This window comes from Motacilla alba, chromosome 3, assembly GCF_015832195.1.
Source record: "Motacilla alba alba isolate MOTALB_02 chromosome 3, Motacilla_alba_V1.0_pri, whole genome shotgun sequence".
NCBI classification, from domain to species: Eukaryota; Metazoa; Chordata; class Aves; order Passeriformes; family Motacillidae; genus Motacilla; species Motacilla alba.
In genome coordinates this window covers 104,481,534-104,493,899 of record NC_052018.1, presented here as the reverse complement: position 1 = coordinate 104,493,899, position 12,366 = coordinate 104,481,534, and the positions used below count along the sequence as shown (strand labels likewise).

At 54.1% G+C, this 12,366-nt stretch overlaps 2 protein-coding genes across 5 annotated transcripts in view; one reads left to right on the top strand and one right to left on the bottom strand.

Moving 5' to 3' along the window:
- The window catches only part of TTBK1 (tau tubulin kinase 1), a 105,687-nt gene extending 99,902 nt beyond the window's left edge, over window positions 1-5,785 (bottom strand). Inside the window, exons 1-2 of one of the 4 annotated variants that reach the window (XM_038131482.1) lie at window positions 5,172-5,187; window positions 4,617-4,691 (exon numbers count right to left, since the gene is read on the bottom strand). In XM_038131482.1, the coding sequence (XP_037987410.1) occupies window positions 4,617-4,652 (36 nt within the window). In that variant the 5' untranslated portion in view covers window positions 4,653-4,691; window positions 5,172-5,187. Of the gene's footprint in view, window positions 1-4,616; window positions 5,026-5,171; window positions 5,255-5,589 lie in introns of those variants that run through there. The other 3 variants (XM_038131483.1, XM_038131484.1, XM_038131480.1) reach the window with 3 other exon arrangements.
- A 5,765-nt stretch (window positions 5,786-11,550) lies between these two features.
- Window positions 11,551-12,366, top strand: part of ACSS1 (acyl-CoA synthetase short chain family member 1) — a 31,269-nt gene continuing 30,453 nt past the window's right edge. The window contains exon 1 of the mRNA XM_038132662.1: window positions 11,551-11,927. Within this exon, the coding sequence (XP_037988590.1) occupies window positions 11,633-11,927 (295 nt within the window). The 5' untranslated portion in view covers window positions 11,551-11,632. The remainder of the gene's footprint in view (window positions 11,928-12,366) is intronic.

Sequence of the window (12,366 nt, the reverse complement as noted above, 5' to 3'; positions counted from 1 at the left end):
AATTTTAGAAGTCTAATGCAGCTAGATTCTGTTTGAATAATTCAAGACATAACTAGACCGCAAAGTCTAAGTTTCCTAATACAATGTCACCACAAAGGTGACTTCTATTCTCTAGCTGAAGTGCTACAGGAAGCAAACAAGCAACTTTCATGAAATGAGGGAAACAAGCCAGACAATTTATTAGAGTGTCCAATCAAGAGAAGCACTGTGCTGATGCCTCTATGAAGGTGAAAGTATTGGGCAGCTACACCATACCCTTGTCTCAGTGAGCAGAACAGGTACCAAGAACTTAAGCTGCATGTCAAGAAGCTATAGATCAGTCTGGGGTAGGAGTGGCACAGCAGGTGCTGGGAGGCAGATTCTCGTGAAGAACTACATGTTCAGGGAAAAAATGGGCCGAATTTTAGAAGAAACATCACACACACACACACACAAAGAGTAGTTTCAGGATTATAAGATATTTAAATGGAACCCAAAAAACCAAAGAGATGCAACAGGTTTCAGAGGTATGGTAGGGAACAAGGATGAATGGATTCGAGGGTGAACATGGAGCTACCCAGGCACATTCACACGCACACACATGAAAAGTTACACAGAAAAAGCCCAGGTCACTCCAGGGGAGAAAGAGTACTACACACTACAAAATAAACAGACAGACTCGCAGGAGATAAAGAAATAATTTTGTATCAAGGCTAAATGGGAAAAATGTAATAGTAAAGCTACCCCATCAGACCAGAATAAAGCAGCAACAGTGATTTGGCACGTGAGAACAGATGGCCTGTGCCTTTAGGAAACAGGAGGCAATGGGGAACTTCAGTTTCCTCATGCAGATGAGGATATATTACCAAGATGAAATTTTAAATATAACTGACAAATAATTCCACTTTGTTGAAGAGAAATGTATCACCTTAAAAAAAAAAAAAGGAAAAAAAAAGGAAAAAGAAAGAAAATCTTTGGTCAGTGCAACTTCTACTTTGTTTTAATTCCAACTTATTGGGCCAACAGAAGGTTTTTAGAATAGAAGATGAGTGCAAAAAAAGAAAACAGTACAAATTATTCAAAGTGATGATGTTTTTTCCTGATGATGTAGAAGAGATTAAGTAAATTCTTCTGGATAAAATCTACATATTTTCTACCCATATGTGATGAGAGGCCACCCAGCCAGTCTGCTAAATGATGGACAGATAGGAAATAGAAAGACTGAAGGAAAGATCAGAAAGAAGATACCTAGGATTTCTGGCTGCTGCTTGTTTTGAAGAGCTCTGCAGAGGATCTGGAGAATCAGTCTTCCACAACAGACATGTTTAGAAAACTGAAGATTAAAAATGAAACTAAGTGGCAGGCAGAAGGGAGAAGCCCTGATTTATAGATCTATTAGGATAGGCGAGGTGCTTTTAGGAAGACTCAACAAGCACATGTGTGGTATCAGCCAAAGGCCTTGGAAGTTAGGATGTTCCAGGATAAAACTAAAGTTTCTCTAAAACTAATAACTGGCTAAAAGAGAGGAAAACACATAGGAATGCAGAGCTAGGTTTCACAACAGAGTGCTCTTAGCACACAGGTCACACCTTGTGAACATGGAAAATTACTTAGGCCAACAAATAAAAAGGCTGAAAAGCTGTATCCTGCACCCCCCAGGTGATAAGGGGTGTGACCAGGGCAAGCACAGTGTGCCCATCTTCTTAGCCTTTCCTGGGTCACTGGTAGAGAAAGGACTGGAGCAATCCAGGGGTCTGGCCTGAGCAGCTGAGGATATGATCCTGTAATCAAAACCTTTTCCCCAGACATCAATGCCTCCCTTTGTCTTTTCCTGTCTGACTGGGAGACCACCAAAGCTTCGTACCCAGGCAGCTCCTGGGCTGACAGTGGGCCTGACAACATCTCCTGCTGCACAGAGAGAGAGGAATCCACTTCCATCTGCCACAGCTGACTCCAGATCTCTTTCTGAAGGCTGGGGTGCCTCATTTCTCCTAAGAGGAAACCTGTGCCCACAGGCATTCTCTGCGCTCCATTACACCTATCCGGCTGGAGCCAGCCCAGGATCCAGTTTGTTCCTTTCATACTGCTCACCAAATTAAAGATGACACAGCTTGACACCAAAAGGAAGGGGTTTCCAAACACATCTTGTTTGATTAGCTCTACAGTCCGTCACACTGTCAACATCTTCCTTCTCAACTACAAAAAAAAGATCCTTTCCCATGTGTGCAGCTCTTGAGTAGAGGAGAAGGCCCAACAGAAAACAGTGTGGGACTGGGTAAGACCAAAAGGGACCAAGGGATTGTGAATCCCATGAAAAAAACCTACTGTGGCAGTTTTATATTTACCCCATTGAGTCTTAATATATTGATGTATCCACCAGTCTCGAAAAACCAGAAAAGTTCATGTGAAAAACCATTTGATGCATTAACGTCCAAGGCACATTGCCATTGCTAGATTATTCTCTATATTTTTGGGGATAACTGCTGTGGCTCTCAGCAGTGTGATCCACAGGCACTGGGCACTGTTGTGGAGAAGACCATGGATTGGCCTGACCGACAAGGATTGCCACTGTCCCGTTCATAGCTGGGCAAACTCTCACATGCCAGGGAGTCTCGGTTTTCAGATGCACCATGTAAAAGCCACACCATCTCCCTCACCTCTCATTCCTGAAGTTTCAACAAATACCCAGCAGATTCTCCCACTCTTCCTCTGGACTATGGAGGGAGGTCTCATAGCTGGCCTTCTTATTCTTCCCTCTCAAAGCAATCTTAACATTTATTCCAAAGGGACTGTGTCCCACAATGACATTTAAGGGGATTTCATGATGTTTCAAAGGAATACCCATTTTTTTTTGTTACCTTTAATGGAAGAAGGGGAGGGAAGCACTGGTTGTGTCCACTCTGTATCTTGCTCAGTAAACTGGCAGAACTAAAACAGTTTTTTAGCAGATGCTTCCACAATTGCTCCAGCAAATATTCAGCCGTGCCTTGCAATACTCCAAGTGGAAGATACCAACAGAGCCCACACATCCTTAAAAATGAAGGAAGTTTACAAAGCCCTTGAAGACTTTATAAACACCTGTCCCTCCGTAAGGACCTATTTTCAGTCCTCTGCTCTGTTCTCCAAGTGAAACAATGTTACTGGAAGGTCACTAGGGAGCTTTGGCAAACAAACCTAACCTAGGATCTTCTCAGGATGAGGAACCGCTCCTGAAGTGTTTTCTGTAGACCCTGCACATTGATACACACACAGACAAGATAAAAAAACTGAAAGGACAAAATTGAAGAGATGAGCCCACAGCAAGACCCGTGTAAGAGGAGTGTGCTACCTGATAAACCATAAAGTGATGAGTCAATCTCTCCATAAGAGAGAGCAAGAAACAGCATAAAGGGATTCCCACACTGAAGAGAGAGAAGAAGGATGGATTTGGCTCTTCCTGGATCTTCTGATCATTCCTGCTTTGGAAAACAAGAGCCAACTGCTTCCACTGGAGGAGAGCTGCAGGCTGCCTGTTGCCTTCACCAACAAACACTGGGGATGGAGAGGGAAGAAGATGTTTGGGCCCCAAACACTGGGCCGTGAGCACCACTTGATTAGCACCAAGGCTGGGGGCTGATGGAATAGATTTCCTAGCACTAGAGACACTCCTTTCTGGAGGACCAAGAGCATTGATAGGGATCTGACTTCTCCCTTGAGGACTACTCCAAAAAAAAAAAAAAAAAAGCTTAGGCAAGTGTCCCTAAGGTGTGATAAAAGTGTCCTACAAGAGATCCCAGTGTTTTATTTCACCAGAGAAGAGGGACACAGCCTGCCCCTGAAGGAATGAGATTATCACAAAGCATGCAAAGGCACACAGCAGTAACAGCAGTGAATACCACACACACCATTCATGAGCATCACATCTCAAAAGTTTCTGTTTCCACCTATACCACCAGGAGGATGCTCCTTGTGAGCGGGATGATCACTGGCACGCAAAGGAAGAAAGCCATAACATTAACACATCATATTCTGCCCCTCTTTATCCTCTCCAAGGAAGGCAGCACACTGAAATGTGGTGACACACTGACACTCGTGAAACAGAACTGATGCTCTTCAGTCAGAGCACCTCTACAGGCACAGCACCTACAAAAATTCCACTCGTAGGAAGTCCCCAGGCTGAAAATCTCTGTTGTGACTCACTGGGAAGTTTATTGCTAATAGGCAACATTTTCAGTGAGACTACAAGAAATCCATGTGAAACGGTAGAATTAGGAAACCTTTCCTTCTATCAATCAAACCATCTTGCAAGCCTAAGAAAATCCAAAACAGGTTTGCTTTGAACTGCTCAGAAACATGATACCAACAGGTATTGAAGTCCCCACCCCTCAAAACACACAGCGGGTCTTGAATTTGAGCTGTCAGAGCGACAGTGTGACTTCAGTGCTTCGTGCAGCATTCTGGTTCCCTGTTAAATCCTAGATGCACGTCAAGGTCACGGCGTTCATCTCGAGAGTCCTCAGTGGGTCAGACCCAGGTTACCGGATACCTCCTCTCGCGGAATGCAGGGAAAGCACAATGGCTATGGACACATCCAGCAATGCCAGCTTGGGCGCCACGAGCAATACCGACACCATAGCAGGAGACTCTGAGCCCCAAACCTTCGGGAGACGCGGCCACGCACACAGGAGCACCATTTCCACCCCGCCAAAAAGGAGAAACTCTCAGCCTCCTGCCTGGAAACCCGAACACCACGGAGTTATCCCAACGTAACGCGACACAAGCGCTCCCTCCCCAGAGCCCTGCACGGAGCGGGCTGGCGCTTCCCGTGCGGCTGGACCGGCACCCGGCGGCCCCGGGCAGGATGCCGTGCCCAGCCCCGGGCGGCACCTGACCTCCCGAGGCGGCCGCCACCCTCCGCGCGTTTCCCCAGAGCCCGGCCCGCCACAAGGCCCTGGCTGCCTTCGCACCTCGGCCCCCGCCCGACACCGGGACCGGCGGCGCCGGCCCCCGGTACCACCCGGCGGGGCCCCGCTCCCTCCGGCGGAGCATCTCGGGGCTCGGGGCGCCCCCGCCCCGGCCCGTGCACAGCGCAGCGAGGCCACTGCCCGCCCCTCCCGCGGCGGCAGCCCCGGGCACCGCCGCGACCCCCGGCCCGGGCGGGAGCGGCGCTGAGGGGCGGCCGCGCCCGGGCCCCCGCCCTGCCCTGCCCTCACCTCGGGCCGTCCCGCCTCCCCCCGCCGAGGAGGTGGCCGCGTCCGCCCCTGCACTGCAGCTGCCGGCACGCCGCCCCCCCCACTCCCCGCCGCCCCTCTCGGCAGTTGGTTCGCCCCACCCGGCCCACCTTCTCATTGGCGGCACCGGGCCGTCACTCCGCCGCTGGCCCGCCCACCCCCGCGGGCACGCTGGGAACCCGAGTCCCGCGCGCGGGACTCTCTCCCTTCGGCTGGAGGCGCCGGGTGGGGCGGCAAACTACATCTCCCGCAGTGCCCCGCGCGCAGCCTCGGCACGGCCCGGCCCGGCCCGGTGCGGTGCCCGGTCCCGCATCCCGCAGGCCGCCAGCGGGACGGTCCCTCCGTCCCTCCCTTCCCCACCCGTGCCCGCCGCGGCGCGGCCCGGCCCGGCCCGGCTCACCTGGCCCCGCCGCCGCCGGCGCCTCCCGCTGCGGCCGGCGCAGGCAGCGCATGCCCCACGCCCTTCAGTGCGGCTCGTCGGGCGCGGTGCCGCCGGCCCGGCGCGCTGCGGCTGCGGCTGTGGGACGGGCCGGCCCCGAGCGCATCCTCCCCCTCGGAGCCGCGGCGGGCGGCGGGATTCGCCCACAATGCACCGCGCGCCGCACCGACAGCATCAGCCTGACATCACCCGCGGGCCGTCCCCGCCCGGCCGGGCCCGCCCCGGGCCCGCCTCCACCGTCAGCCGGCGCCGGGCACCGGCTGGCGGCACACGCGGCTGGGCACCGCAGCGCGCCGCGGCTCCGCGGGCTGGGAGCCGCACTGGCGTGGCGCTCGGCTCGGGACCGGGAACAGGAACGGCACGGCGCTGCCCCGCCCTGGGACCGGGACCGGGACCGGCATCGGCAGTGCCAGCGCGATCGCGGGCCCTGCCGGGACGGGGACCGGTGCCCGTCTCTGCGCTGGTGGCATCAGCGCTGGCATCGCCAGCATGGCCCTGGGCACTGCGCTGCCCTGGGACTGGGGCCAGCGCTGGCACAGTCTGCACAGGGCCGGGTGACTGCACTGTTGGGACCAAGGCCAGAGCTAGCACATCTGCCTGAGGCTGGACTTGGCATTGCACAGGGGCTGGCAGCGTCACCACTGTGGGCCTGGTGCTGCCCTGTGCTGACCTGCGGCTTTTTACTCCTCTGGGGCCAGGGCCAAGAAGGGACTGGTGCACTACACTGCACAGCAAGTGGCAGCATCACCAGAGTCTGGCCAGGACACTACACTGGGACCAGCACCAGTGGCACTGGCCTGGACTGCACCACCAGGATCAGAACCATTCCCCATCCATACAGGGCCAGATCCTGCCCTGCCAGGGCTGGGAGCAAACCCAGCAGCTCACAGCTGGGTGCAGCACCCAGAAAAGGCTCAGCCAAGTGAGCCTGTCCCTGCATGCAGCTGAGCAGTGTGCCTGTCCCTGGGCAGTTTCCTGTTCCCCTGCCCTGAGGGGCACAGCTGTGCCCTTGCTGCCTGTCCCTGGGCAGTTTCCCTGTTCCGCTACCCTGAGGGGCACAGCTGTGCCCTTGCTCCAGAGAGGTGCCACTCTCCCTGCTCCAGAGAGGTGCCACTCTCCCTGCTCCAGCTCACTGCGAATCACATTGTACTTGAAGCACAGATAAGCACGTGGCTCCTACAGATGTGCTGTGCAACGCTCATGGCTGTGCCTTCTTGTTCCCTTTTCCCTGCAAATCATCCATATTCATGCCTCTGTCCCAGACTGTGGATGGGCACTGTTCTGTGTCTTATACACCTTCACAAAACATGCTGCAAGGGACGCTGCTGCCAGACCTTCCCTGCAACACACTGGTGCCTTCTCACTGTCCCCATCAAGTGTCCCCGTCAGACCCAGCCTGGTGTTGATCCACAGATGGAGGTTCCCATCTGTCCCAGCTTCCACAGGGCTGCTGTGCTCCCCCATCTCTTGTGGGACATACCTCCCAGCCAAGACTTTTCCCCCCACCAGAGCAATCCCTTGGGGCCAGGGTGGTAATAAAGGGAATTTATTGTGACAAGGCAGACATGCTTGTGCCAAGGCAGACCCAGCACAACCCTGGTCACCCCCAGCCACTAGGATCAGGGAAAACAGGGCTACCAGCCCCCCAATGTTCCTCCACTGGCTGGAGCCCCCTGCATTGAGGATTTGCTCCGTGGAGCATTCCACAGAGACTCCAGGGAATCTCTAGCCCTGTGGCAGCTCATCCTGCAGTCCCAGGGGTTAAGACACCCTCGGCTGCACCTCATGCCAAGGTTCCTGTCACTCCAGGTATATGATTGAGAGGTGGTTGGCAGTTGCCATGTGGGCTCTCTGTGCTGCAGGTCAAGACCCCACCACTTGCATTCCCAAGCACTGGTTCATGGTGCTGAGTTGGAGAGGCAAAGGAAGTGGGCAAAGCAAAACCAGGTGAGGGAGCTGGTTTTCCCCAAGAGGTCGTCTTTACTTCTCAGTATCCTTCAGGTCTCTCTTTCACAGTGCTGCTGGAGCACCAAGCACAGACCCAAAAGTAAACTGGGTTGAGCAACAGTACCAAGCTGGAGGGGATGGAAGGGTTTGATGCTGGAGCCTTTATTCCACCCTCAGGCTGGGCAGCCCCAAGAGCTGCCTAAGGGGAGATGTGGAGATTCATCAGCAAGGACTTTCTGGAACAGTGTGGGCTGCTGATGCAGGAGAGGAGCCAAATGGGGAGGGAAGTTCTGTGTTGATGGGTGTCAGCAGCAGTACTGAATCCTCTTGGTTTGAAATCCAGCCTTGAGCAGAAAACTCTTGAGAATGGGACAGCTGATGGCCTGGCCTGTACAAAAGCAGTCTAGTTATCTGGATATTTTTAAGTATTGTTTTTCTCCCTTGTCACTCATTGGGCATTTTTATTACATATTCATAAAAGGAAGTGCAGTAAATCTACATTTTTCACACAGTTTTGACCTTTGTTTCAGGTGTGACTAGATGTGAGCAGATCTGACAAAGATTCACATTCCAGATTAGCTCGGGTACTCAGCTCCTTCAAACCCGCTGCAGTTCCTGTTGCTTTGGACAAAAGCTCTGTGCTCATCTGTTAAAGTGGTACCTGAGCAACTGCATTTTAGCTTTATTTCATCCTTGGTCTAAACCTCCCTCTAAGCCCGCTCTTCTGCAGCTGGAGCTGAGTGGGCATAGAAACCTGCTAGAACAGCCACCTGGGAACATGTACAATTTAATCTGCAGGCAGAAATGCAGCTGAAAATGATCAAAAGATTTTATTAAAATCTGGGTTAATTGTGGCTTGGGAGAATTTCTAACACAGACCAGCGTGTACTTTTGCTCTGTGGTGGTGTTTTTGCCTGGCCCTGAATTTCTTGGTGGAGTCAGATATCCACTGTGTGCACACCGTGTGAGAAGACCATTGGAAAAGACAGTTGGGAGCAGATCAGTGATAACCAAGTGACAGTCCTGGATTCCACAACTTTACTATTCTTCTTTTTAGGTATTAAAAACCAGGAAAACAGAGGGATGAGCAATTGAGAAACGTAACACCTCATTAAGTCTTTTATATACGGACAGGAATCAAAGATAAGGCCAATAAGTAACTGCACATAGCAGTTAAGAATAGGAGAATAAAGATGTGGAAAGTTGGGGGGGTTTTGGGTTTGGGTTTTTTGAGATTTTTTTTTTTTTGCTATAATTCTGTCAGCAGAAATCTCAGCTCTACTCAACCCACTAGTGGCATTGCTCATCAGTGCCTGCCACAACACCAGCACAGAGCACCTTTAATCCAGGCCAAGATCTGCAGCTATTCAGCAGCTGTGCCTACTACCTGCTAAAATCTCCTGCAGGGCAGTGAGATTGCCTGGCTGCTCTGGGAGACTGTGCCGGGAGGCTCGGCTGTAGCAGGGAATGATTTCTTCTGCCCTGGCAGCCACAAGCCTTTGGAAGCTGCCACACAGAGGTGGCATTTCCAGATGACAGTCACCAGGCTCCTCCAGAGCCAGCATTCCTGTTGGGACTCCATAATGCCAGAGGGCCCTAAGAATGGAGAGAGACACAGTAAATGCAGGAAGCAATTCTGTGACCTGTCTTTTATCCAGCACCAGCCTTTCCTGGCACACTCAAAATATTTAAAAATGAGAATTGCTGTAACACCCCTTGGTCCTCAAAAAGTCAACAGCTTGATGTGCCAGCCTTCACTCCCTTGTTCAGAAAGTCATGGGTAGAACAAGTAGGCATTGCAAAATCTCAGGGACTCTTTTCCTCTCTCCTCATCTCTTTTTGAGGCAAGAAAGGAGATTTCGGCTTGTGCTTGGGTTCAGCAACCCATCTCAATGAGGTGATCAGACCGGATTTGGGTTGTGTTGCTGCTGGCCATGGTTTTCTCTGAGGAAAAAGGCAGCCAGAATTTGAGAGCAGGGGCTGTTCTGTTTGAACAAAACAAAACTTGCTGGTAGAAAAGGAAAATCAGCCTTGGTGGAAGAAAACCAGAGAAGGGTTCCCAGATTTCAAAGGCTGCAAATGAAGCAGGTAAGCTTTAAGGCCAAATATTCAAATTCATACTTTCTTTTTTTTTTTGACAACTCGTTTGTTTGTTTTGTGAAAAAGCATTCCTCTGAAATCCTGAAAGGGGTAGGACTTGCGTATGAGTCATCTTTGATAGGAAACTTCTGAGCAATCCTTGGGCAAACCAAGTGAAAGCTGAAGTGCTCTCCGTGCCCCTGTCTGGCACCAGGTGGCACACGTGCTGCTGCTTGGAATTTAGGGCTTGGGCAAACCGAAAGTGACAGTCAAAACAAAAGGTTGCAATATCGAACTACAGCAGCCATGAACTAATGCCAACTTCACAAGGAAATTAAACTTTGTAAATTGTAAATCTAAATTGTATTTATTCTTGCTTGTTACCTATAAAACACGGTAGAAAAGTTCAGCAGTGTCAGAAAATCTCACACAAAAATTGCAAAAAAGTGCCTGGTGATATATTTAGAACAGAAAAACACCGTTTGTTTCTACCACTGCCAGAAGAAGTTTCATAGCATATAGAGTTATTTCAAGTTTTTAATCTTGAACAGGAAATGTGCTTTGCCTACCCAAACCCTGGGGGTGAGAAGAGTTGGTGCTCAGGTAGTTTGGCACTTCTTTCGGATTCCCAGACCATTCCACTCTGAGCTTTCAGACTCTCTGCTGGGAGGCTGGACCAACCTATCTGAAAGAATTTGTGTCAGAAAAGAGAGTGTCTCTGCTATACACAAGGAGTAAGCTCTGTGCTGCCTGCTGTGAAACCTTGCTACTCATTGTTCAGGGTTTGCACCATGAAGTCAGGGTGAAATCTGGTCCCTAGATTAATGTGGAGGAAGAAGTGTTGTGATACCAAAGCCAGGAATTCCACATTATGGTAATGATGGTGCTGGCAGTGCTGCCAAGTAAAAAATGGATGAGTACCCCGCTTGGAGACACCCACCCCATTTCAAGCAGAGGGGACAGGGTTATGACTGCTGTGTGTATGGTGGTGTACGAGGGCACAATGTGTTTGTCGCCTACCCAGGAGCACAAGTACTGAGTGTGCATGAGGACTGTGCCACTGGCCACGCTCACTTCGTGCTCAGTGTCCGGGTGTGTGGTGCTGGACACCAGCTGTAGATATGACAGTGTGCGTCAAGAGCTGCTTTTTATGCTAAAACGTCTGGCTTTCCTGGGCACCCCTGTTGTGGCGGTGAGGATGTGAACAGGGGCGCACCCCTGCCTGCACACCCGTGCAGGTGATCCCCCAGGGGAAAGTGCTGGGTCTCTTCCTCTGGGTGTAGGCGCATCTCTCAGGGTGCTCTCAGGGGGGCAGGGTGTCCCTGGGTGCAGGGTGTCCTTGGGTGCGGGATGCTCCCGGGGCCAGGGTGCTCCCGGGGGTGCGGGGTGTCCCTGGGCACAGGGTGCTCCCCGGGGTGCGGGGTGTCCCTGGGTGCAGGGTTCTCGGGGATGCAGGGTGTCCCTGGGGATGGGTGCTCCCGGGGGTGCAGGGTGTCTCTGGCCACAGGGTGCTCCCCGGGGTGCGGGGTGTTCCTGGGTGCGGGGTGCTCCCGGGGGTGTGGGGTGTCCCTGGGTGCAGGGTGCTCCCGAGAGTATGGGGTGCTCCCGGGGGTGCGGGGTGCTCCCGGGTGCAGGGTGTCCTTGGGTGTGCGGTGCTCCCGGGGGTGTGGGGCGCTCCCGGGTGTGGGGCGCTCCCGGGTGTGGGGTGCTCCCGGGGGTGCGGGATGCTCCCGGGTGTGGGGCGCTCCCGGGGGTGCGGGATGCTCCTGGGTGTGGGGTGCTCCCGGGGGTGCGGGATGCTCGCGGGTGCGGGGTGTCCCTGGGTGCGGGGCTGTGCGGGGTGCGGCGCTCCCGGAGCCGCCCCGCCGGGGCAGCCCCTCCCCGCAGGCGGTCTCTCTCTTTCGCTCGTTCGGTCGCTCCCTGTCGCTCTCCCGGTCCGGGCGGGCGCGGCGGGGACAGGGCGCAGGGCTGCGTCCCCATGGCGCTGGCGGCCGCCCGAGCGCGGACTCTGCGCGCCCTCAGCCGCCCGCTCCCCCCGGGCCGGGTCCGGCTGGCGGCCCGGAGCTGCTGCAGCCCGGCGGGGGCTCCCGGGGCGCTGCCGCCCGGCGGGTACCGGGCCTGGCGGGAGCGGGCGGCCCGCGACCCCGCCGGGTTCTGGGCGGACGTGGCGCGGGGGTGGCTGCGCTGGGACAGTCCCTTCCACACGGCCTGCCAGCCCGGCGAGACCGCTGGTTCCGCCCGCTGGTTCCTCGGCGGCCGCCTCAACGTCTCGGGTAAGGGGCCCCGGCCGCGCATCCCCCGCGCCCCGCTGCTGCCGCCGGGCTGCACGGGAAGCGTCCCCGCGGGGCGAAGTTTCGCCATCGCCCGTCTTTGGGGGTGAAAACGAGGATTTCGGTTGGGCGGCGCTGGGAGGAAACGAGCCAGGAGTTGCGAAATGCTGGAAGCGGGGAGAAAATCCGAAGCCGGGATAAACCTGGCTAAGCCTCTTGCCCGGGCGCTGCCTTGCGGGCTGCCGGCCTTCGACCTGCGGAAGATCGGCCCCGGGATGGGATGCCCAATTTGGGCTCCGCCGGGTGCTGCCCGGCCCCGTGGTGGCTCAGGATGATCCACAGGTGGGGAACGGTCCCAGGCTTTTATGGCAGAAGCTGCAGGGATTTATTTTCCTTTTACACGAGGATCTTGGTCTTTTCCTCCAATTTCACCACTCAACAT